The 27,767-nt window shown below is 32.3% G+C and overlaps 1 protein-coding gene across 3 annotated transcripts in view; it reads left to right on the top strand.

Moving 5' to 3' along the window:
* Window positions 1-26,054, top strand: part of MEMO1 (mediator of cell motility 1) — a 134,300-nt gene extending 108,246 nt beyond the window's left edge. For all 3 annotated transcript variants that reach the window (XM_001371423.4, XM_056813234.1, XM_056813235.1), the window contains 3 exons: window positions 7,404-7,480; window positions 23,272-23,376; window positions 25,368-26,054. In XM_001371423.4, coding sequence (XP_001371460.1) covers window positions 7,404-7,480; window positions 23,272-23,376; window positions 25,368-25,499 — 314 coding nt within the window. In that variant the 3' untranslated portion in view covers window positions 25,500-26,054. The remainder of the gene's footprint in view (window positions 1-7,403; window positions 7,481-23,271; window positions 23,377-25,367) is intronic.
* Window positions 26,055-27,767: the final 1,713 nt, after the last annotated feature.

The following is a 27,767-nucleotide window of genomic DNA, read 5'->3' as shown; positions in this document are numbered from 1 at the left end:
TTACCCCTTCTCTTGCCATCCCAGTGAACCCTCAAGATGAGTGATTGTAATATACAAGATCTTGATGGCTACCTTATTATTTCCCACTTCTGTGGAATCTTGGTTTCTTCATTGGAGAAAAAAATTCTAGTACTTCAAGGGTTTTAAAACATATTAAAGCCGTTTTTACATTCCATATTGATTTTAGTGGGGAAAAATCATAAGTTTTTAGTCTTTGGTCATTTGTATTAGATCAAGAACAAGAAATTTCTTTTATTAAGGTTGTCATTAAGGATTTTGCTCTGAGAAAAGTCCTCATTACTGTCTTCAAAATTTCAAGGTGGAAAGGATGATTTAGGTAGGACAGAAAATAAGCTGTTGGAAATTCATATGTTCTAGCAAAAAATTCAATTCAGTATGTTTATAAAGAAAAAAAATTTTGTAGTTTTGAATTCACTGTCCTGTTTATTATGAAATTTAATAATTACATATTAAAATGAAATTTTCATATAAAATATAAAATAATTCACTAATTTAACACATAGCTACTGAATGCTTGTTCTAAGAAAGACACTCAGAAGTTCCTTTAGCTTCTGCCTTTAGGGGACTCATAACCTAGTAGGGGAGATAAGACTTTTAAATGATGATCTTTAATAAGAGCTAGGCTATTATAAATACAGGCTAAATGTTACATGAGATCAGAGGAGGGAGAGATCATTTCTTGTTGAGATAAGAAAACAACCATTCTCTAGGGAAAGAAGAGTTAGATGTTTGAAATGTCTAAAGACTGAAAGAAAACTCATGCTCACCTTTTCCACCTCTAATATCATCATTATCATCAACAAGTGTTTATTAAACATATCTTATGCTTAGTTTATTCAGGGATATTAACCTTGATAGCAAGTTATTGGGTCAGATTTCTTCTTGAACTCTTAAATAATTGGACCTTATTTTTGCCATAATCGGACTTTTTATATAAGAGTAAGATTATTTGGTGAATCTTATTGCCTAATTTTAAAGTCATAATAGTCATTAGCCATAGGAGCCCAATTACAATCTTCATTCATGCTTCAACATCTAAGCTTCTCAAGTTCATTATTCATAATAACAGGGTTACTCCTCTATATGGAAAATCCTTACTATTGTCAAGATCCTAGAAATTCAACTTTCCTGAAAGTACTACATGCTATATACCTTTGAAGATTTTGTCTCTTTTTCAGGTAGGATCCTGTTTAGTATTTAATATCCTGATTTAGATCAAATCACTATGTTCTCTGTGTCAGGAAAGTCAACTTTGAAAGGATTATTTTATGTCATCTTGATATAAGTCTTATTCTGCTTATAACATTGGATCATAGTATTTAGAACTATCATGGACCTTAGAAAACATCTTACCCATTTCTTTCATTTTGTAAATGAAGATACTGAAGCCCAGTGAGGTTAAGTAATTTAACTAAAGACATACTAATCCTTAGTAGTGGAGCTGAGATTTGAACCTAAGTCTTTTTAACTTAAAATTCAGAGCTCCTGTGACTGTGCCACAGCTCTCTATTTATATTTGGCAACTTCACAGTGAATTAATGACAGTCATGATCAAATAACTCAAAGAAATAATTCATGTAAAGTACTTTGCAAAAGTTTAAAACGCTATAGAGATGTCAGCTAAAATGATTCTAATCTATATTTTTGTTTGTAGTAGTCATAGCTTCTGAATAAATCAAGATAAAATGTTTGGTAGAATGATATAATTGAGGCTCTTGCACTTTAACTGGGAATTCTGTTCTATGGATTCATCATTTAATATGTATAAAATTTATGATCTAATATGAATAGTATAAGGATGGCTTATTTTAAAAAGTATGTTTCATTTTGAAAAATTGTAATATTCTTCCTCCAAATTAATTTATCTGATTTTTAAATCTTTCCACTAATAGAAGAAATAGATTTTCAGAAATTGGCACCATTATTTTCTTCTGGGATGGTGATACAAGGGAGACAGGAACATGAGTCTAACAATCCTATCATGCATTCTGCTTCCTGTTTTCTCTTCTGTGTTCTCCACATATTGGCTTCTCTTTCTCTTCCTTTATTGGTCTCACAGGTCACTAAAATAGCCAGAATGATGGAATACTTCTTCAGGTAGGAATAAGGACACTATATCATGCCTCTCACTTGCCTCTCTACTAGCAGCTGGAAATGGAACACAGGCTAAAGTAAGAGAATTGCCAATGCTTGACTTTTGCTATGGGAAAGACTCCAATTTTTAAGAATATATCAAATATATCTTCTATGAGTATTCCCTAGGATTCAGCAATTGAATAAAGGATATCGTTTTGTTTGGTTGGTTTTAATGTTGATATAGAATTTTTATTGCATGGTATCCTTGTTGGCTTCTCCCCTTTTCATGAAATATATGGTTGAAACCAACTTTTCTAAAAGGTATCACTTATTTACTAGACCCATATTCTTTTCTTTTCAATTTTCCATTTGTATTTTTTTCTTTCTTAGTAATAGTTATTTATCTTTCCTAAAGACAGTTAAAATTAGGAAAAAATAGTTACTTAGGCTATATGATATGCTTTGTTTCAACTTATATCATTCAATAGGGGGAAAAATAGACTATCACTAGTATATTTGTCTCTGATTTATCTTTACCTTCAGTTCTCTATTTCTTCCCTACTAAAGTATCTGGATAAATGATGCTACTATTTACCCAGTCATTCACACTTAGAACCTTGGTTTTCCTTGACATCCCCCTTGCTTCCACACCTCAAATCTTCTATCTTTCCTTTTTTAGAGGTATCTCATTTCCATTCCCACTGCTACCATCCTAGTTCAGGCCATTATTACCTACACTAGAGTATTATAATAGCTTCCTAACAGTTCTTCCTACCTGCTACCTTTTCTCTTACCTCCATTCTAGTGTGGCATAACTGAAAGATCCCAGGTTTTAGAGTCAAAGGACTCAGGTTCATACCCTTACTCTACCACTTACTAGCTGGGTAAATTTGAGCAGTCACTTCTGTTCTCCTGTGCTTCAGTTTCTTTATCTATAAAATGAAGAGGTTGGATTGAATGATCTTTTAGGGTTTTTGCAGCTGTAAAACCCATTTACTTTATGAATTTATTTAATATTTCTTAATTTGGACTCACTGGCAGCTTTCATTCAGTTAATTTGTAGTTTCTTGAGAACTTTATTAAATAAAACAGTTTTGTAATATGATAAAAAAATTTCCTTTTTGACCAGATATTTGCCCTTTATTTATTTTCTATCTTCATGATAATTTAAAATCCTCATCAGTGGTGATAGTTTTCTTAGGTAAAAGATTTTGTTAAGATGTAAGTAAAATCTTGTTTGTTCTCTTACTCTAGAAATTTTGTATTTTTATCTACTTGAGTTTGGACTTTTGTAATTTTTTTTTTTTACAACATATTTTGCTTTGTGCATAATTGCACTCTTTGGCATATTTGTAGAATTTACATCAATATTTATTCCCTTTTATCAGCTTTAGAGATATTGGAGAATAATTTCCCATTTATACTTAATTTTCCTTGTTTTCAAAAAAATTGGTAACTTAATTTTGCTAATTTTTTTGTATCTCTACCATTTTATTTTTAAATATATTTAAATAGTGTCATAGATATTAGCTAATACTTAATGTATATGTCATCAGGGCATGCAGGTTTCTTGATGTCTCAGATAGTTTATCATACTGAGTTAATGAATATCAGCTATTAATAAGAAGCTTTATGCTTTAATTATGAAGTTCGAATCAAGGAATAACATGTTGCTTGGAAACATGATTTCCCTGGTTAATATCAGTTTGTTTGTAATTTCTTCATGAAACATGGTTTTCTTTTAATAATGAGTTCCTGCATTTACCCCACACAAGGTCCCTATATTTAAGGTAGAGTGGGCTAAAAACCTACCTCACAGGGGTGTTGTGAGGATTTTATTTTATTTTTTTAAAAGGTGATTGGAAGGCATTTTGTGGATCCAAAAATACAGTGATAAAGAAATGGAAATGTGTAATCTTGAAGGCAAATTTAATCATAGAGAACAATGAATTAACATTTGTCTAAAATTTTTCTTCTTGACTGGGTTTTTGGGGATTCAGCTTGTCAGTTTTATTGTTAATTCTTTTTTTGTATGGAATACTTTTTGAGGTGTTGCTTTTAGATGCTGTTTTGAGATACTTAAAAGTAGTGTTGGTACTTGTCCCATTCATTGTTTTGTTTGTCCTCATTAGTTGAATGTTGTGTGTTAAATAGACATCCCTGGAGCTTATTACTCCACACTCTGTGAATCCACTCATTAATCACCAGTCACCTTTGGAAATGGGAAAATTACTTACCTGTATTTCTTTTTCTCAGAAAGCGTGCTCTGGAATGGATTCACAAATGAGCTACCCTCCTTCCCTCAAAGAGTAAGGTTTCTGCTTTACAGGATTTTTTCTTGGGTTATTTTTCCTCTCATCTTTTGAATTTGAAAAGAACTGAGGGAAGGCACTTGAAGAAACTACTGACTTATACTCACTAGGGGAGTTCCAAAGCTTGTATTGCCTCTAGGGGCAGTGTCAATGGCTCTTAAAGCTAGAAAGCTCATACTTGGAGTTGAAACAGGGGCTCAAAGAATCCATTTTCCCAGTGTACCTTCTGAAAGGATAAGTTTCAGGTAAGTAATTTTCACTTATTTTGTGATGTGTAGTATGCTTTTTTCATACTTATAAAAGTGCATAAGTTCACTTGTTTAGGAATGTGGGCAGCTGCAGAAATTGATTTTAATGTTGAAAATGTTAGATATTGTGACCTAAAACATATCGTTAAGACACATTTGAAATCGGAGTTTTGTTTTTCATTTTTTTAAAAATGAACAACAAAATACTATTTTAAGACCTAAATACATACAAGCTACTGTGCTAGATACTTCCAGGTGTTCTCATTAATCTAAAGAACACTTCTTATTTTTTTAAAGAAATACAAAAAAGATAATACCTGGTATCCCATGGCCTCTTTCCATTAAAATTTTAACACACAAATCAGGATGGTAACAGTGATAGATAAGTGAAGAGAAAATAAAACTCTTAACATCTGTGAATCATATTAAGTGATTTAGCATCATTTTTGTATTTATATGTAAATATATGTATATTTTTTCTTATTAGCTAATATAGGAATGTAAACTCTTTTAATACACTTCCTCTTTTCACCCCTTTGTATCATTGATGCCTCTTAAAATGCCTTCCACACAATAAACACCTAATAACGTTTGTTGATTTGAACTGAGTTAAATTAGGCACACTTTCCCTGGTTCTTTAGTAAGTATTACATATGGAGATACTAATAATGGGTCAGATGGTATGATAGCAGCCATTTAAAAAAATTGTCCTACACATAATTTTTTATTATTTGGTTAGCCTGTGATGTATTCCAATTTAAATTCAAACTTTCTCTTAAAATTATATTTTAGGATGTTTGCTTCTCTATTTTTCTTGCAAACAAAGTTCTTAAAATCATTTTTAATGGTCTACATCAGAAGAAAAGTATTTTGAAGTACAGTAACATTTCACTGACCTTGGAATAACAATCAGAAACATCTGGAACATATCTGCAAGTCCTAGAAATAAGCAGAATAGTTTTCTTATTGATAAAGAAGCAATCAAATTTCATGTATTTCACTCTGGAATAGGAAGAATAATGCCAGAATATAGTTCCTGTTCAAGAAACTGTTCCTTTTAAGGCAGCAGATTATTAGTTCACACTGGGCATAGATAGGAAGGAAAACTGAGAATAGACATAAGAGACATTGGGATAAATGTACAGGAATATTAGCTTCTTTAATTACAAGCAGCTTTATAAAACCTCAGTTCTCCTGGAGTAGGCAGTTATATTATTTGTCATTAAGTAATTGATCCTAAGATATCAAGAATATTTCGTGATGGTTTATATGTTCTAAGCAAGCATAAAAGTGAGTCAGGTATCTTAAATTTTTGTCAAAGATGATTCAGAGTAAAAACTCTGGCACATATCTGGAAATTCACACTTGTACAACTCCTTTCTGCCACAGGATAAATGAATGGATTCTATCTAGTGATATTTACTTTTCCTCTAAGAGATAACCTTCAAAACGATGCCAAGATTTTTTAATTGTCCCTTATTCCCAGATGAGTCATCCCAATAGGTGAGAAGATTTGAGAGAAAGCTAGCTTTATCTTAGTGATACAGTCATGAATTTCTGCCATCTTCCATGAGAGGATGAAAGCTCATATATAAAACATTGTTCTAAGATAGACTTTAGATTCTTCAGGCCTTTATGCTCTGCTATGGCTCTGCTGTAGATTTAGAAATAATCTTTTTCAAGAATAACTTACCTTACTTATTCTCCTTTCTCAGTTGTAAAATGGAAGGATTTATCTTTTCCCATTCTAAATCTGTTGCCTAGTTTTAGAAATTGAGTAATATGATAAATATAATGCACCTTTGGAGATTAAACCAACTCTTTAATCATGAATTCAGTCCAGATTGTCAGGCTGGAAAGAATGGCTTCAGGTAGCAGTGTAAGATATACTAGTCATAAGAATCACAATCTACCATTAGTTATCATTTTCCTTGGGAGCAAAGGATGGTGAGAACAAAATTGTCTCAGTTTGTCCTTAGTTTCCCAGTTATTTTAAGCAGGTTTTAAAGAGTTTTGCCCCATTTAGCTCTTTCTGTTTATTTTGGGGAAATCACTGTATTTTTAAGTACTATCTACCCGAGTATCCTTACTGAGATATTATAAATTAGGAAGAGTGCACCATTTATTACAAATACTTTTTCATACCTTATTTATTTTTCACTTAAGGAACCTATAAATGACCTTTCTCCAAAAGAAAAAGTTTTGACAAAAGAGCAAACACTTGTATTTTCAGGTTGGGAAATTCACAGGCATAAGCCACCTGTAAATCCCTGATCTGTATAGATTTCTTGTAATGGAGATTGGATCTTTGCTCCAAAATCTAAGCTTTCTATGATTTATTAGATTCAGGTTGTTTACATTAAATTGCTCTGAATAATATTTTGTGTATCTATTTTTCATTATTGAAAAAAATTGTAAATGTCTTTTTCAGTGATCAACTATATGTAACCATGCTTCTAACTTTTAAAGTTGTTTTATGTTTCTTTTTAAATCTTTTATTTTGCTGATGTCTTTCCTATTTTACGATTTGGAATACCTTTTAACATAAAAATGCTGTAATGATTGTAATTTCTTTGTTACAAAACCAAATTTACCTTTTTTGGCTTATTAAGGGCTCATGGGATTGATTCTCAAAGGCTTAAGCTATGCTTTGCCTTCCATGAGGACTGAACTTATTTTGGTAAACATTTACGTTTTTAGCTTCTAATTTTCCCTATTTTATTTTGTACATAATATTTGTTTCAAGGTCAAAGGTTCCGTTACAGTTACTATGATGAGTCCCAGGGGGAGATTTATAGATCCATTGAACATCTAGATAAAATGGTAAGTCTTCCAGGTGTTGGGGTGTTAATAATAAATTTTCTTCTGCAGTCTCAAAGAAGAACTTTGTGACCTGATATGTTGACATATAAGATTGAGTAATAGATCTTCCTATTTAAGTGTGCAAAAATGTATATTGTAATCATGTAAACAATGATTACAGAATAACCCCCTGCACAATTACTACAGATACCTTTCATCTTATTTTTCATTTGCCAAAAGATTTCATAGTCCTAGTAAGAATAATCAGCAAGCCATATGACTTTGAAATATATTTCTGGCAACTCAGTTTTTTTTTTTATTGAGGATACTAACATCACTTTGGTTCTGATTCATATTTTTTATGAATATTTAGAGATTTTTAAAATGTGCTTTGATTCACTGCCTTAAACTCAATTATTTTTTCACTGGCTATTTTGTTTAATATTTAGTTTTGATGGACAGGTTAAATTATAGCAAATTTTAAATCACTTAACTTTATAGTTGGTACCACAGAAAGCTGTAATGGTTACAGGTTTAGTGAATTTATGCTTTAAACATATTCATTATGAAAGTTGTTTTTGTTGTTTCAGCTACCCCAAATTTGAGGTATTTCCTTTCTGAATTGGTTTATAGCCTTCTAATAAATGAGCAAAATACAGGAAATATGTATATTATATATTGTAATAAGTTTGATAGCAATATAAAGGGAAAGATAACAGCTAAATAAAGGAAATGATGATAGGGAAGGAAGACAAAGCTGTAGAGATAGATCATCTCTTCTTATTTCCCTAATTTATAATTTGTTTTAATATAGTCATTTACATTTAATTTTAAATCTTAAACATTTAGTTTCTTAATTCCATTTAACTCATTTATAAATACATTTCAGTTCACTTTGAAATGAGCTAAATTTTAGGGAGAGTTAGGATTTTTCCACAACAAATTTTGAGATAAAATTTTAAAAGTTATTTTCTATATTGCCTTGCTCAGCATTATTGATAACTGAAAAGCTTCCATACATTTTTAAAATAAAGGTAATTTTATTTTTCTATTAATTTCTATTATAACTTCATTTTTGGTTGGTCTCTATATCATTTTTGGTTGGTTTGGTTTACATAGAAGTTTAAGAATTTAGCTACAGATTTCTTGGTTCCTAGTCTTATTTTTTTTAAGTACATATACTCTGTATTAAAAATAATTCTGCATTCTAGCTGTTTGGTTCTTTGAATACTCTTTAGAAAACAAAAACCAGAACTTACCTTCTACCTTAGAATCTACACTAAGTATCATTTTAAGGCAGAAGAACAGTAAGGTCTAGGGAGTTGTACATGACTTGCCTAGGGTCACTCAGGGTCACTCAGCCAGCATGTGTCTGAGGCTAGATTTAAACTTAGGATCTCCTATCTCCAGGCTTGGGTCTCTTTCCACTGAGCCACTTAGCTGCCTCTCTGAATACTCTTGAAGGGTAAATAAGTCTCATGGCCTGAGAAATTGGGGAACACTAGATATTATCTTTCTCTCAATTCTTATTTCCTTAGAATTTTTTTTTAAACCCTTACCTTCCATCTTGGAGTCAATACTGTGTATTGACTGAGTGGTAAGGGCTAGGCAATGGGGGGGGGGGGTGTCAAGTGACTTGCTCAGGGTCACACAGCTGGGGAGTATCTGAGGCTAGATTTGAACCTAGGACCTCCTGTCTCTAGGCCTGGCTCTCAATCCACTGAGCTACCCAGCTGCCCCCTTAGAATTAAAAAAATTTAAGGACTAGTTTATATTATTTTTATTTCAAGAACTGTAAGTTTATTTAGATGATTACTTTCCTTATTTAGGCTGCTTTTATAGAAAGAGTGATGAAGCAAACATTACTAATATTGACTTTATTAACATCTTCCTGAAAGATAGCAAGAATTTCATTTTTATTGAAAATTACTTTAACCATTTGGCACTCCTTTAAAAAAATGTAATTACTAGTTGTCTCCTTATTCAAATTTACAACACCTGGAAATTAGTTCTATCATTCATATGAATTATCATTGAAAAAATAATTTTGATTGTTGAGCTTCTTGCCAGTATGTATGAAGAGCCAATTGGAATGATCAGAATCTAACATTCATGAATATTAATTGTCTATAAAGAGGCATGGCTTTAAAAAAAAAAAGTGTTTTTTTCCCCTTCTTTCCCCAAGTTTTTCATTGGCCTTTTCTCTCAGTCTATATGTATTAGATCATTTCTGCATAAAAGAGTCAAAAAAAAGATGAGCCCACACTTAAAAAAAATCAGTCCCAACATGTGATTAAAATGAATGAAACTAATATTCTAGGGGTGTGTCTTTTGATAAAATTAATGCAGGTGTTAATATAAAAAATACTTCTACCAAAGGAAACCAGGAAACTGTGTCTGTCCCATGCACACGCAGCATGTGTTTGATACAAATTATCATGTTTGCATTCATCTGAGTTTGCAGGGCTATTGAAGCTAGCTAGGAAGCTGCTTATTTCATTTTAGAAACTGGGTCTCCAATTAGAATTATACTATCACCAGGCATTCCTTAAGCATGGTTAAATGAAAGAGGCTAATTTAGCATGTTCTTCCATTTAGCTGTGACTTTTCATTAAAATAATTAAACATGAAGATTATTTTGTAGATTTAAAGAAATGCAATGACTTGAATACAATTTCTTTACAATATAAAATAATTACAGTAGAGGTACTGTGACATTGTAGATAGAATACTGGGCTTAAAATTGAGAAAACCTAGGTTCAAGTCATGATATATATATATATATATATATATATATATATATATATATATATATATATATACACACACTCATATATAAATACACATACATACATATGTACACATAGGTATTTTGATCTCAGATGGGTCTTTTAACCTGTATATGCTTCAGTATATATCCAGATATACAGCAACTGGTATATATAACTCCATAGGACTTTTAAGAAGTCATAGGAGGGTTTCAATTTGCCTTAATGGAGGTTATTCCCATGTTGGGAGTTACCTGTTTTGACATATCATAGATTCTTTGTCTATCCGTGTATGAAGCTCTAACTCTGCTTCTGTTGTTAAACCTGAGCAGTACTAATTCACTGGGAACATTTTTTAGATTTATGCCTTCCTGTAATTCAAATAGTTTCCAGCCTCTCTACCAGGTTTCAGTATCTAAAGCCTTTTTCACTGATAGTGTGTTGGTAGAATACTGGTCCTAGATTCAGGAAGACCAGAGTTCAAATGTAGCCATAGGCACTTATTAGCTGTATGACTCTGGGCAAGTCACTTAGCTTCTGTTTGCCTTAGTTTTGTTATTCATATAATGGAGATAATAATAGCAATTAACTCCCAGGGTTGTTATCAGGATCAAATGAGAATATTTGTAAAGCAATTAGTACTGTGCCTGAACATAGTAGACACTATATAAGTAATATTGTTGTTGTTGTTATTATTAATGAGAACTACCTTTTTTTTTAGAGTTGGGAAGGGGAGAAAAGAAAAGAACCTAGAATGCATCCTACCATTCCTGTTTAGATAGAAATATCTTTGTTGTTCCTTATGATTGAATTCTAGTTTATAGAGGTGCATGAGTGAATCTTTACCCTAAATATCTAGTTTTTCTGTCATCTAGCCATAAAAACTTTTGGAGCTGGATTTATATATTGTGAATTTTAAAACACTGTTATTATTTATGTATTAATTTTGGCAAATACTTATTCCTTTCAAAATTCTGGTGACTAGAATGACTAGACAAAGTGGGATAGAGAATTGAACCTGGAGTCAGGAAGATCTGCCTTAAAATCCTGCCTTAGACACTTAACTAGCTCTTTGACTCTGGGCAAGTCAACCTCTGCCTGCGTCAGTTTCCAAATCTGTAAAATGAGGTTAATTATAGCATGTATCACTCAGGGTTATTATAAAAAGAAGATGAGATAATATTTTTTAATCAGTAAATATTTTTTAAATGTCTACTGTGTGCTAAGTGCTAGGAATACAAAAGAAGGTGAAAGATGGCCTCTATTCTCAGGGAGCTCCCAGTCTAGTTGGGGAAGGCAATATGCAAACAACTATATACAAATAAACAATATATAATATGAATAGGAAATAATCCACAGGGTAAAGTCACTAAAGTTGAGAGGGATCAGAAAAAGCCTCCTATAGTAAGAGAGATTTGTAATAGGAAGTTTGCAAAAGAGTTTTGTAATGTGAACTTCCTATTAAACATTCTAATTGGGAGTTGAAGGAAGCCAGAGAAACCAGGAGATAGAGGTGAGGGAGAGCATACTAGACATGGCTGGAAATGCATGGAGTGTAGGGATAGAGTGTCTTGTTCCTGCAACAGAAAGGACTCCATTGTTGCTGAATTGAAGAGTACAATATAAGAGGACTGGAAAGATAGCAAGGAGATAGATTATGAAAGATTTTGAACCCCAAATACAAGCTTTGTATTTCATCTTGGAATTAATAGAGATCCACTGCAGTTTATTGAGTAGGTTAGGCCCTGCACTTTGAGAAAATCTCTTTAGTATCTTGACAGAAAGATAGCCTGCAGTGGGGAGAGACCTGTGGTAGGAAGACCTAACCAGTTGGCTAGACTATGGTGGTAGTCTAGGTGAGAGATGATGAGGGTCTGTTACCAGAGGGGTGGTGGTGGTGTCAGAGGAGAGAAGGGGGCATAAATGAGAGATATTACAAAGGCAAAATCAGCAAGCCACAGATTGGATGTGAGAGGATGAGAAATAGTGAAGAATCTCAAGATGATATCTAGGTTGTGAGCTTAGAGCTTTGGGGTGCCTATTTGCAAACTTTAAAGTGCTATAGACAAATGCTAATTATTATTATTAATAATAGGTGATGGAGATATAATTCCAGTTTATTTTTAATTTTGTATTACATGTAACTCTTATTTCCAAGAAAGAATTTAAGGGGGGTAGTTTTACATTTAATGCAATATTAAGTAGAACAAGTAGAAATAGGGAAAAAACCCAGCAAATCAGTAAAAAGGAGTAGAGAAATTGAATATAAGAACTTGAGATGAATTGCCTGCCTAAATTGAGCAATGAATTTAGCTCTTGAGTTTTTTGGAAGTTAAGTCAGACAGACTAACATCAAATTATATAATTCCAGAATTATAGAATTTGAGAGATGGGGAGAAACTTTAGAAGACTTCTAATTCAGCCCATACCAGAACAAGAAGTTCCTTTCTAACTGATATGACAAATGCCAGCTCATCTTGTCTTCTTTTGAGTACTTTTAATGCAGAAGAAACTATTGTCTCTTGAGGGAGCCTCTTCCACCTGCTGATAGCCTTAGTTGTTAGCTAGTTTTTCCTTAAATCAGGCCAGACAGAACAAAGCTAATGCTTCTACAAGACATCTTTTCCAATATTTGAAGACATTTGAGCTCTCTTATTCTTCTGAGATCAAACATCTTTAGTTTCTTCAGCCAATCGTATTATAACATGATCTTGAGACTCTTACCTGATTGTCCTTCTGGATGCTCTCCAACTTTAATGGTGTCTTTTCTAAAAAACTCTCAGCTTTTTTGGCTACCATATCACATTATTTATTCATATTGGGCCTGTAGTTCATTAAGTCTTGCAAATATTAAAAAAAAAAAAGCATGAAGTATCCCTCCATTTCTTCTTATCTTATTCTTTTAAAGTTGATTCTTTGATCCTCCAACTGGAAGACTTTACATTTGGCCCCTTTGATGGCTTCTTGGATTTGAATTGGATTCTTCATTTGAATTTTAGTCATAGATTCTGTTTTTGTTGCATTAGCAAGTTTGGTGTTTGCTATCTATGCCTTTGTCAGGATTATGGGTGAAAATGAAAAGATAGTGTGGTATAGTGGAAAGAGTGCTGTATTTAGAAGGAGAACTTTGAATTTGAATCCAGTCTCTCCCATATATCCATGTGACTAAGATAAGACACTTATTCCTTGGGTCTCAGTTTAGTGATTTGTTAAATTTAGGGCTTGGACTACATTATATTTAAAGTTCCTATTAACTATAAATTTAAATTTATCATCCTGTTTTGAGTAACACAGGGTTTGAGTAAATCTAGATTACTCTATTAGAGACATTTTTCCAACTTGATTATAATAACAGTTTTTTAGGTCTTGTCAGTAAGTCAACTTAAATCAAGTTAAGATACTGTTGTTTACTACATATTTCTCATCATTATATGGTAAAATAAAGCATGAATGTTCAGTTGGAGAGACAAACTCTTGTTTGTCATGGATTCAAAAAGGAATTTAATACCTTAGATCCTCATATAAAGGACATTGTTTAATATTCCCAGTGTTATTGTTTAACATTCTCCCCCACATACTTACCTCCTCTGAAATTTGAAAAAGTATTAACTTTTAGCATAACAAGAATATTATCATATAGATCTAAGATTTAGTTCAAACTCCATTTTTAAAAATAATCTTAATGTTAACGTAGAGATAAAACTTGAAGAATCAGAACAGTGGTTAGTAAACATGTCTGTTAGGCTTATTACACTGAGAGAGTTGAGTTCTTGGGTAAGACTAGTGCCCATTTAATCTTTGACTAGTATTTGAAATGCTGATGTTTTAGTTTATTGATAAGAGTTATAGTTATATTCTTTCCAATATCAAATGTGTACAAAGCAAAGTTGACTTCGAGTTTCAAACTTGACTTGATTTTATTCCAGCTAGAGGGCTAATTTGTTTCCACAAGGAAGTAAGCTGTAAGAGTGACTTTAAATTGGGCCAATATTTTAATCAAATTTGTAAATCTTTAAAAGACATATAAAATAATAAAGGAACATTTAATCTTCAGTGTATTGGCTCATTTGAGAGCTTAAAGTTCTAGTTCTATTCCAGATAAAAATAAACTAATTTGCTCTGAAAATTTTTAGGGCAACCATTAACCAATAATTTACCTCTGCAATAAACTAACAATGCCCTTCGTAGAATGTTTGCTTTTGAGTAGAAATATGCCCTCAACAGGTGAATTAACCTATCTAATGTGGTTATTTAGTGTATATATTTCAGTGCTTACAGTGTATGTAATTTTATCAGTGTGAATACTTTCCCTACTTAGTAGATAGTCTTCAAGAATTTCTGTGGCTGAAAATTTCTTCATCATATGGGTCATCTTGGTGAGGAGTGTTGCTCTGAATTTGGTTAGGTTAATAATCCTTGCCAATAGACAGTGGACTAGCCTGTACTTGAAGCCTTTTCAGCTTGGTTAAGTACTGTCAGAACTTGGAATTGACTTGTTTAGGCTTAGAACCTAGAGTCATATCCACATAGTACTGAGGCATTAAAATAGGATATTAGAAAGGTATTTATTTATTAAGGGTCTATTGATATAAATTTGAGAACAGGCCAATCAAATAAACAAATTTTGATTTTTTTTTTATAATTTTTGCTTAGCTACTCTCTAAAAATAGCTGGCCTACAAGCTTAGCTTCTTGTTTCTTCCTAATCTGAGGTAATCAAACTAAGTCATGGATGATTCTTTTTTATTTGGTGTAACTGAAAGAGAGGCACACATAATTAACTTAATCCTGTAATTGTACCAAATTGTTTAAATAGAAGTGTGTGACAGAGTCCTGCTTTTACACCATTTGGGAATGAAATTTAATTTGCATGAAATGATTTCTTTATACTAAGATTTTAGTAGTATGATATAGGCTATGAAAAGAAGCATTGGTCTATCCTGAAATTTATAAATATATCTTATTATTGAAAACACGGGCAGTTTCTTACTATGGAGTACCAGGGTGATTAAAGATCAGTGAACAGTCTTACTTTACACCTCAACATTTAACAAATTTTTATTTGATGTCTTTTATGTATAACATTTTCTGTTAACAAAATGTAAGCTCTTTGAGGGCAGAGACTGTTGTGTTTTTGTTATCCCTAAGCTCATAGTAAGTATTTGATAAATGCTCATTGATGGATTATAAAACTGGGGGACACAAAGAAAAATGTAGTGTAATCTCTTATGAAGTCTAGTTAGAGGCATGAAAAATTCACAAATAGCTACATAGAATATTATGTAAAAGAGCAAATAAAGGAAGTTAAAAAATATCTTATGGAGAGATGGGAGAGGTTTCTTTTTTATTTCTATTTAAGTAATATGGTAATGTTAGGAAGAGAAGACATCTCATATAGCAGGAGTATAGGATTTAGAGTCAGAGGATCTTTAATTAAGATTATACTTATTGAATCATCTTATGACCTAATTCCTTTCTGTAAAATTTATGGAGTTGAATGAGAATAGTCCTACAGAACAGTGCAGGAATCGTCATTTGTAGAATAGTTCTGTTTCAAACCTTCATGGTCCTTATGCAAAATATTAAATGGAGAGACTTAACCTAGCAATTTGTTAGAAGAAAATTGTCATGGGGTTTTGTGATTGCCCAAACTGGACATTGACTCACTAATGAGACTGTAATTTGAAATACAGATTTCTCTCAGGGCCAAAGAGATATAAAGCTTTTGGGTTTATCTGATTCTGTAACTGCTGAATTATATCAGGAGTTGGACACATGTAGATACAATTGGAGCAAAATAATCTGTTTTTTTAAAATTGGAAAGTTTATATACTTCATAGGTGGTGCATTTTAGGAGGGGGAAAGAAAGGAGTCATCCTAACAAGAGAAAATGAGGTTAAGTAAGATATGGTCAACCTGAAGGCTGGAATTTTCAATTAACAAGATCTGGAAGAAAATTAATCAAAGGAACAGAATGGTTAGTATTGTTATCTTTAGTTTACCTTACACAGAGAATTCTTAAAAGCATGAATTCTCAGGGGGAGAACTCAGCAGAGGGAGATAGAGCTTCATTTGATTTTTTTTTTCAGTCAATCTATGTGGGTGGTGACATTTGGAATTAAGGTCTTTGCTTTGAAGTATCTGAAACCTGCCTAAATATCCTACTGTTTATCCTTAGGGGAAAAATGTAAAAAGCATCAAGAGATCCGTTCCCTCTACTTAAGAGACTGAGAAGTTAAAATATATCATAGGTAGTAGTTTCCCTATGTTCAAGGGATTCTGAGTAAACACAATTATTAAATGATGTTGAAAGCGTTGTCATTTGAAAACTAGAATAGGCTAAGGTTGTGGATAGCTCCAACATAAGAGACTTTACTTTGAGTGAAGTCTGAAATCACCATCTCCTTAGTTTTTACAAGAATACAGTTGTAAAGTACTCATTTTTTGGAAAATTAGTATTCTCTTAAAGCTATTCCTTGATAGGAGAAAGATCTGAATACTCATCATAGAGACTAATGTAAAATTAATTCTAATATTTAGTTTGAGGATCATTTAGTTTGCCTCTCATCAGAAAAAGTCTTATTCTGGACCTCCTGCTTATTTTCTAGAATTGAATTTGTATTAGTTGGTTCTTTCTGGGGATGAATTTCCTGCCCACCTCATTCTCAGTCTGTTGTTGATTTAGAGACTTGACTAATGCTAGAGAATTCTGTGGTTTGGAGAATATGGTTTTTAGTTTGTACATGTTTTCATGTAGGGTAATAGAAACTGTAGATATTTGAAAAATAAACATCTTGTATTTGTATTCTAGAATTTTCCTTGATAGTGAACTTTTATTGCTGTACGAGAAATTTTTGTCTTCAGCCATATTTAGTTGCCGAGAGATAACATTTTTTTTTTTAGGTATAGGGCAGGCCTAAAAAATGGCCCATCTTATAGGTAAATGGGCCTGGAGAGAGAATGTTGTTTGCACCTGCTAAAATGATTTCTATGCCTCTCTTTATTTTATTAGCCAATTGCTAATTTTATGAACAAATGAAATCAGTAATTGGTTAAATTATAATAAAGAGCTCATCCTAGAATATGTAACCAAAAGGACATGTATATTGATTTTATATTATTTATATGATATGATTAAGTTACAATTAAAGTTTTTAATTCACTCATGGATTTTTTTGTGTGTTTTAAGAGTTTTTTTAATAACAAGATTTACTATTTTTTCATTTTTTGAAAATTTTATTTAATTAGTCAGTTTAGAACATCATTCCTTGATTATAAGAATCATATTCTTTCCCTTCCCTCTCTCCAAGATTTACAATTTTTTTTGAAATGCATTTATTGTCAAAGGTGTGCTGCCACTCCCAGAACTCTTTCTTACACATCACTGTAAGTTGGTCAGCAGTTGGTGGTGGTGGTGGTGAGCAGGAGAAGACCCATTTTCTTTCTTTTTTTAAACCCATACCTTCCATCTTGGAGTTGTATTGACTCCAAAGCAGAAGAGTGGTAAGGGCTAGGAAATGGGGGTCAAGTGACTTGCCCAGGGTCACACAGCTGGGAAGTGTTTGAAGCCAGATTTTAATCTAGGACCTCCCGTCTCTAGGGCTAGCTCTCAATCCACTGAATTACCCAACTGCCCCTGAAGACCCATTTTCTATTACTAATGCATAGCTAGTATAAATATTTTAGTTTTGTGGAAGTACAAAGAAGAATATTTTTTAATATAAAAGTTTGTACATTAGTATGTTTAAGCCACGTCCAAAATTTTGATAATCTTATTGTGCTACTAGAAAATTGTATTTAATTACTTGTGATATCACAATATGTAAATTAGTAAGATATTGACCTAAGTCCAGCTTTTTCTCATCCCTTTAAAACAAAGAAGTCTTTTATCTATAAAATGTCTTTACCCAAAAAAGATTTATTAAGTTCGAATTTGGGGGGGAATTGCAAAAGTGTACTATGGAAGCATATATAGTGGGACATAATGAAGGAAGATAGGTAGGTAAACAAACTAGACTTCCCAGGTTTTGGGTTGGTTGAAAAAATGAATGCCTATAATTAAAAAAAAAAAAGAATATAGGTTTTGAAGGACTTTGTGATATAATGGATTATAATTTATTTAAAAAAAATTTTTGGCGGGCAGCTGGGTAGGTCAGTAGATTGAGAGTCAGGCCTTGAGATGGGAGGTTCAAATGTGACCTCATATATCTATCTATCTATATCTATATCTATATCTATATCTATATCTATATAGATATATATATTTTTTAATTTAAACCCTTACTTTCCATCTTGGAATCAATCAACCATATAGATAGATTGTGTGTGTGTGTGTGTGTGTGTGTGTGTGTGTGTGTGTGTGTGTGTGTGTGTGTGTGTGTTTGAGGATATGAAGTAATGAATATGAATACTTATCACATCCAAATCAGAATATGACACTGATTTTGAGAGTTATCGATTACTCATTTATAAATATGAATGTTGTTTTTAAGTAGTTCTTAAATAAATAAATGAGGTATTTTTTAAAGCTACTTTTAGAAGTATAGTCTTTGTTTCAGTAGTTACATTGCAGCATACCTGGCTAGTGGTACATTATTGACCAGTTATAATGGGAGACAGAATTCTTTCATTTTAGATATGTGACAACTTTTTTCTGCTATATTTCTTTGTGAAGCTTTTAACAAATAATTGCTTTGTATATTTGTTTTTATTGTTCTTTCTTCTGCCCATATTATACCGAAGGTACAAATTCATAGTGGAATTTTGGTACTTCTTTTTCCTAGTACATATTATTATACAGTATTGCATAATGTCTCAGTAATAGATTTTTTTTTTACCATTTATGGCCCAAAATATTAATAGAACATTCTTTTTAGGTGATTTTTTTATAGCTCACTACTACCTTCTGGATTTCAAAAGAAAATTGATGTAGAAATTTATTAAGAATTAGAAGAGATTTGCTAGGTCCTATCTTTTAGCTTGTTTCTGAACATGAATTACTACTTCACTATTCTTGACTAAAATGATTATTCAGTATCCATTTAAAGACTTTTCAATAAAGGATAGCTTATAACATATGAGAGTAGCCAGTTTCATTTCTGACTGTGTCTCGTTGTTGGGATATTTTTCTTTCCGTAAGACCAAGTCTGCCTCTTAGCATTTTTCCCCATTGACTGACCCTTTCTCTGAACATTGGGGCCTATTAATACAAGTTAAATTCTTTATTCTTCCTTATGATAGCTCTTAGATAAACTTAACACTCTCATGACTTTGTTAAGGCTTTTCTTCTCAGGGCTAAACATCCCCATTTCTTTCTGCTGGTCATCATATTGGCATGGCCTCCAGTTTCCTCAATATCCTTTTTGCTTTGGGTGCTCTCCTGATTAGCAATTTCCTTCCTAAAATGTGGCTTCCAGAACTCCATGTTACATTTGATATGATCTGATTAGGACAAAGTATAACTGGTCAGCCAATTCCCTTGTTTTATTAATATAGTCTAAGATCACATTAGCTTTTGTGGCTATGGTCTACTGTTGATCTTTTTTCACATAAACTGTGAAACTATATTTAGAGGGGAAGAGTATATCTTTCCCCAAAATTCAAGTATACATTTATCCCTATGAAATTTTTATCTTATTAGATTTGGCCCTTTGTTCTAGTGTGTAAGGCCCATAGTTTGGCTTACAACTCCCCCCACCCCACACCCATCTCAGATTTTTTTTTTTAACCCTTACCTTCCATCTTGGAGTCAATACTGTGTATTGGCACCAAGGCAGAAGAGTGGTAAGGGCTAGGCAATGAGGGTCAAGTGACTTGCCTAGGGTCACACAGCTGGGAAGTGTCTGAGGCCAGATTTGAACCTAGGACGTCCTGTCTCTAGGGCTGGTTCTCAATCCACTGAGCTACCCAGCTGCCCCCATCAGATTTTTATATAAAAAAATGTACAAAACATTACAGGATAGACCATTTTTGGCTCTTGGATTTTAGTTTGCTGACCCCTGTTTGAACATGTCAAGATCATTTGTTATCTAATATATAAGCGGTTCCTCTTGAAAATAGTATATAACTTCATTCATATAAATAAGTTTCAAATATATGATTGCATATGTAGTATGAGTAGACTTTTAATAATTTGGGGTCTTACATCTGAGCACTCTTGAAAGTGTTCTACTAGTTGCCACATGGTTATTATATTTAGGAAACTTATTTTTTTTCCCTTTGGGTAGTAATTTCTGATTCATTTGACTAGAGTCCGCCTTGTCATATATAGAAGAGCAATGTTGTTTCATCTTTGTTGCCACATCAAAGTTCAGAAGTTGCAGGTCTGAACAAGAATCTATTAATATATAAAATCTATTGGTCAAAAATATATTCAATTAAGAATACATAAACACTGGCATTTCAAGGTTCTCCTTACCACCCTGTGAGTTAAAGGATTCACTTTGTGGGCTATACTTTCAAAGGGCATAAGGGGCTTAGTTTTTATTCTAACTAAACCTAGTTTATCTTGATGATGCTGCCATTTCAAATTGTTCAGAGTAGCTTGTAGTATATGAGGTTTTTGTTGAATATAAAGGAAACTTCATTTCTTCGAAATGAATGAACACTGATGGAATTTAGTATCTTTTAAACTAGTTGCATTTTTAGAGATCAAATTCCAATTATTTTAGATCTCTGAAAAGTTATATCATTTGCCTGGAATTGCCACTCATTTGATTACATATTCTTAAAGAAAATATTTTAAGGGCAAAAAAAAAAATTCTGAAGCCAACATTTTTTAATTTCTTTGTCTCCATAGCTATTTATTGGTAGTTGTACTACATTTCAGTTTGCTGATATTTTTTTAATGATCCCATTTTATTAGTTTATGAGTTTGGGGCATTTTCGTAATCTATGAAACTCAGACACTATTAGTTTACTTTGAGATGGGGGCCAAATTTGCATTTCCAAAACAAAGAAACGGACAAAAATGAAACATTGAAGTATATATTTATCCAAGAATAGGTGAGTATTATATGTGAAATGACTTAAGTATTAACAGTTAAATAGCACATATATAGTTTAACTAGTCTTCAGTCATTTATATATCCTCCTCTTTAATCACATTCTTCTGTGACTCTATAGCTTAACATTTTTCTGTTTGAAAGTTTGATTGTGGATTGTTCTGTTATTTAAGATTCAAGAGATCTAAAATAGGTATTTAAAAAAACTTATTTAGATATTTTTGCCTTAGTTTCTTTGTTTAAAAAAAGTTTTCTCTTATATGGAGTCATTTCCAGATCACTTCTTTTTGGTTTTGGAATGCATTTTATAATTTTTTGTGTGTTGTAATTTTATCGTATAAATTGTGACTTTTTTTAATGTTTGAGTTTGAAATTAGTTACATTGAACTTGCCCAAAGTTCCTAGAAAGCAATGACTTAGAAACATATATGGGGAAACCAGCTGGGAATAACTGTGTTCAGTTGATAAGCCACAAAGTGGCCAGTCAAGAAACTGATAGAGAGTTAGTTAAATCTCCTCCTACTTATTTTTAGGTAGTAATATTAGAAAAATGTTACTTGTTTTGAAATACTTTACCTTGAAAGAAAACTTTTAAAAAAACAGATGCATAATTTGTATGCCATACTTATTGCTTTATTCCACTGATTCCCCTACCTCTTCTTTATATTATTCTTATATTTTGATATAAATGCTCAGTAAGTTATTCTCAGATGTTTTGTAGAGTTTATTTTGTTAAATCAGCTCATGAAATCAAAGTAAGCATAAAATATGTTCCAGTGAACTTTTAACTATTTCTTGATATAATTTATTTGCCTTTTAAATTTCTCTTGGAATATGCTATTGTAGTTTACTTAAAAGCATGACATGGCACTTAATATTAAAAAAACTGGAAGGCAAAACATCCTGTGGATAGCCTGGATTTCATTTTAATAGCAGCAAAAGTTATATGAGAGAGAGAGACAGAGACAGAGAGAGAGAGAGAGAGAGAGAGAGAGAGAGAGAGAGAGAGAGAGAGAGAGAGAGAGAGAGAGAGAGAGAGAGAGAGAGAGAGAGAAAATATGATTTCACTGAGTTACATTTTATATTAGAAATACCACTAAACCTGAAGTTAGGTAACTGGGACTGGGGCCTCAGTTTTTGTTGTTGTCGTTGTACTTTAAATGAGGCAGTTGGACTAGATAACTTCTTATATCCCTTTCTGCTCCCAAATTCTGTGATTCTCTATAATTTATATTACAGGTTGTTGTAAATAAGCACTTGTTTTACTTCCTAGTGGTCAATCAGATTTGAATCTATAATCCAAGAAACATTTGTTAACCACCTATCGTGCAAAATTCTACTATTTTAGATAGTTTAATTAAATGGACAAACAGTTGCCCTTAGAAAGAGAAGTAGAAACTTTCAAAACCTCTTTCTATCTTTTGTTTGTGAGAATTAATCTTTCTTTGCTACCATCAGCCTTCTATCTTCATAAAAATAACTCTTTAATTCACTGCCTTAATTTGTAATCACCCCTCTTCTGATTTCCCCTTATTTATAGCCATTTCTTTAGCATATTTTCTAGCCTATTTAATTCCTTAGAGATTTTTGTTGCTATGTTTACAATGCCTTATATATTTTGTGTGTCCAGGAAAATGTCATGTAAATATGAAAACTTATAGTCAATTGTATTCAGCTTTCAATTATTACTATCAAAAGGAGACTGTGGTGACATAGATATGGAAAAATAGTTAATAAAACTTTATATTTAATTTTAGAATAAATCATAGCATTTGCCTAATAAGCAAATAGAAAACTGATATGTGTAGTCCAGGGAGAGAAATGTGCCATTAACCAAAATGGAAAGGATTACAAATGTTCCTGCAGATTACTGCAGAGGTCATTGAAAGTTGATTATAAGCAAGATTCCTGTAATTTGATATTTCACTAAGTTTATTCACTATGTTTCCTTTACTCATATTAATTATGAAGCTTAAGTATTTTAAGGAACATTTTCTACATCTATTTAAAAGTAATAATTTGTTGGGTTTTTTTTTTTTCAGGGCATGAGCATTATAGAACAACTAGACCCTGTATCTTTTAGCAATTACTTGAAGAAATATCATAATACAATATGTGGAAGACATCCCATTGGTGTGTTATTAAATGTGAGTATTCTGTGAAACCTTGATTTTATAGTTTGTTCCCATCCATAGTGAAATGAAATGATTGGCATTAACTCATTATCACTAGTTGAACATATGCATGGTACCTTTTTTTCCAATTTGCCTTTAAAATGAGAACACTATACCTATTAATTCTACGATGTGTGTGTGTGTGTGTGTGTGTGTGTGTGTGTATGTATATGTATAAATAAATATAAAAAGTTATCGGACTAGAGTACAATGCTCTCTTATGCTTATTGGCCATCTCACAGTGAGAGAATGTAAGCACTGTGGAAACATCAGTGTACTAGTCCTGGCTGTGTCACATAATAGCTGGGTAGCTTTTAGCAAGCCAGTCAGTTGTGTTCTTTAGGCTATGTCTCAGTGCCTGTCTTTGTAAAATTAAAGGACTGAACTAGATAGTTATGGTTCTTTCTAACATTCTATCAAATCCAATTGCTTTTTTGCAAACTTTTACCCTGATAATATTTTAAAGGTATATTTTGATTAGGAGCCACATTTCTATAGGTTATATATAGATTAAACAAAAGATTAAATCCTATTCTTTAGGAACTGACTTAAACAAGTTATATGACTTTTAACCTTTCTATATTGTAATTTTATCTGAAGGAGAAAGGGCCAAGAATTTTGGTGAGCCAGATTTTAGAGGGGAGGTATAATAATGACAGAGTTGAACTAATTCAGGAGGACAGAAAAGATGTAGAATAAATAATGGGAGTAGTTAACTTGGTAGGGATGAGTGGGACCATTTAGCAGCTTTACCTAATAGCATTTTTCCTTACCAAAATGAAGGGCTGGTATCTCTTCCAACTCTAAAGTTCTACTTGAGTTTAAAAATTGAACATGAAAGAGAGAAAAGATATAGGGAGACTTTTATATTAGAGTCTTGCTACTAATGTGATATGGAGGTCAATTAAATATCTGTTTAAGATTTTAAAGGAGATATTTGCAAGTAATATGGTTAAAATGGTTGAAACAGAAGGGATATTTTAGTTTAAACATTTTACGTTGCCTGTAGTAGGGATGGATATTGGCACTTTATAAGAATCCAAATTCAATCCAATTCCTATTTTTGAGGGGGGTAAAAATGAATTACAAATTCTTCCCTTCTTATTTGAAATTCAAACATATCTCTTAAGTCCATTCTTGATCTCCCCAGTTATTACTGCTCCCCTCAAAATTGTTATGTATTTAATATCTTTGATATTTACCTATATTTACATATGTTATTTCCCTTAGTAGAATGTTAGTCCCTTAAGGAACTGTTTTTGTTTTGTTTTATTTTCAAAGCTCCTGCATCTAGCAGGTACTTAAATTTTTTAAATGAATTATCTGAGTGAACTGTATTGTGCTGGGACTAAACTTAAATATTAAAAAAATTTTTAAATTAGCAACAACTGAGCTTTATGGATTTTTGTTTGCAAACTACTTCACATACATTATTTCATTTGAATTTTAGAAATGAAGACACCAAAATTTTATAGGTGAGCCTGAACTGAACCAATATTTGATTGGATTCAACTTTAGTAAATAGTTCAAGGGTAAAATGGTCAGAAATCTATCTTTGAAATTAAAATTAATGAGGGCTTACTGGTAGGTAAACTCAGAGGGTAAACCCTCATTAAGTGTGGGGAGAAAGAGGAGCTAAAATTTAAGATGACCAAGATTTTTTGTTTGGACAAATGAGAAGGTGATGATACTGTTTTCTACAGTAATAATAGTTGCTAACTTGAGGAAAGACCTTTGAAGGAAAAAAAAAACATTTACTTAATGTATATAATATGAAAAGCAGCTGCAAATCATTTGAGAAACAAAAATACAGATTTGGGTGGAAAAAGAAGGCTGAAGCATAAAAAAGTTTAGAAATTATCAGTGAAAAAGATCGAATCATTTATTTAATAGTCCTCATGCATAATTTGTGTTCTAATTATGTTTTTGGGTTTGTTTGTTTGTTTGTTTGTTTTTTCCCCCAGGCTATCACAGAGCTACAGAAGAATGGAATGAATATGAGCTTTTCATTTTTGAATTATGCCCAGTCAAGCCAGTGTAGAAACTGGCAAGACAGTTCAGTGAGTTATGCAGCTGGAGCACTAACAGTCCACTGAAGCTCTGAATACTCAGGGATACCACCTGCACATACTCATACTCTAAACGGGGTCCCAGCCTAGCCCTTACAAAGATACAGTTCCTGGTCTTTGGGGATACTGAAACCTCAAAATTAATAGAACTTTCTTCTCTTCTTTTCTAGTAGGTGTAGTCCTTCCTTAATTTCAACTCATTATAAAATGCTTTCTTGTTTAGGACAATGGAAGGAAGGAAGGAAGGAAGGAAGAATGGCATCAAAATATTTTATGATTTAAAAAAGTGATGATGGATGTAAAGTCAAGGTGGCAGATGTTCCTTCAAATAAAACCTGTAAAGCATTTACCATATTCTAAATTTGCACTCTTTGCAGACCTGTGCACATATATTCAGCTTTCAGAATAGTTTTGCAAATTGTAAACAAACAAAAAAGGGTGGAAGCTTTTTAATAATGAAAATTGCATTTATAAATGATCTGTATTAGAATATAATAAATCTCCAGTATAGTCAACTACTACCCGTGTTGTACAACAGATACCTTCTATTTTAGTTGCTAATAAAGGGCTACACAACTCAAATTAGTCTGATTTAAACTTATTGCTCTGTGGTATATGTGTAGATTGCCTCTCCTTAACTCATCTTAGAATTTTTATGTTCACAGCACTTTTCTAAGATAGCTTAGAATTTCTTTTATATTTATTATGAGGACTATTTCAGTTACAGAAATTAGTATAATGTTATAATTTACAAGTAGTTTTTTCAAAGCTACTTACAGCATACCAAAATTGCTTTTAGGTATATGAAACCAATTTTTTGTCTAAATATCATGTGGACTTTACATTCAGATTTGGCAAAATACGGTTGACTTAGCCCTTCAGCTGCAAAGTTTATTTGAGGATGCTAGTTTGCAAAGATTGTAGAATGTCTAGTCTTTTATAGTTATAGTTATTGCCAAATAGTTACCACTTTGTTTCATAGTTCTTTAAAAAATTTGACCTTGTCTTGTATTCATCTTTCTCAGTAAGGAATAATTTTTAAAATCCTTTACTATTCCTATGATCCCACATTTAAATAATACTATTTCTTTTGCTTAATTTAGACTAGTTTAGATTTAATTTAATTGGAAAAAGTGAGGTGGTAGTTATTGATTATTATTTGTTCATCTTGTTTTTGCTAGATTTATTTCAGCATAGTCTAGCATTTGACTTCTCAGCTACTGAATTCAGTTTTAAAATCTTCAATGTCCGACAAGCACAATACTTAGGTGCCTTGCACCAAATTTATTCAAGTATTTGTTTTTGTTATTTGTTAAGCATTAATTTTTTCTACCCAAGGTCTGATTAATGGTAATACTTTTCTAAATGGATTAAAAGTGTCCTATGCATCTCTGTGGAAAAGTGTACCATTCAATTAGTTGTCAATGATTTAAATCCTGGCATGTTCACAGGGAATTTTTTTGGGGGAGGGGGTGTCGGGTTACAATATCTTTGCTCTGTGGATTTAAATGAAATACATAAAAATTGATTGTGATATGTACATTTTTTAAAAGCTAACCATTGGCCCTCTTGGTAATGTTGTTATAAAATTTGCAATATATTTTGTGAGGAAAGTTTTCCAATTTGGTGAGTTGTGATTTCCTTTTTAAGAAAGAGGATAAGATGGTGGCCATGCCTGTTAAATGCTGGCGTTGTTATACAGGGAATGCTTTTATAGAATTTTTTGAAGTCTAGGATTCTCCCTAATCACCTCTACCTGTTTCCAAGAACACAGGAACATCTGCCATGCCTGGGAATTGCCCTGGCTCCACACTTATACCTCCTAGAATTTAGCTCTACTATTTCTTTTTTTCTTTTTTTGGTATATATTTGCAGTGTCTCAGAGAGTTGGGCTACTGTAGCACAGTAAGTGCCACTATATCTCAGCCGGAAAATTTTTAGTGCCCTGCTATGTCAATTCTGGAAATTTGGTATTTTTGGTAAAAATAAATTTACTTTAAATGGAGAATATCTGTATTGATAACTTGATCAGCATCACTTTACACAATATAAACATCATGTAATTGGGAAAGAGTGTGGGGTGAGAAGAAGACCTTATTTCTAGTTTTGGCTTTCCACCTCTTGGGGAAGTTAACCACTCTGAGCCTCAATTCCGTCATAAGAAATGAACTAGATAATGTGGATTAGATCATATGAGGTTCCTTCTAGCTCTTAACTTTTATGGTTCTATGAACTTAATCCATGGCAGTTCTGGTGTCACTTGTGTAAAACAAGCTAAAACTGCTAAGTGATTGA

Source organism: Monodelphis domestica, chromosome 1 (genome assembly GCF_027887165.1).
Source record: "Monodelphis domestica isolate mMonDom1 chromosome 1, mMonDom1.pri, whole genome shotgun sequence".
In the NCBI taxonomy this organism is placed as follows: Eukaryota; Metazoa; Chordata; class Mammalia; order Didelphimorphia; family Didelphidae; genus Monodelphis; species Monodelphis domestica.
Note: the sequence above shows the minus strand (reverse complement) of the source record. Positions and strands in the feature narration are given on the sequence as shown.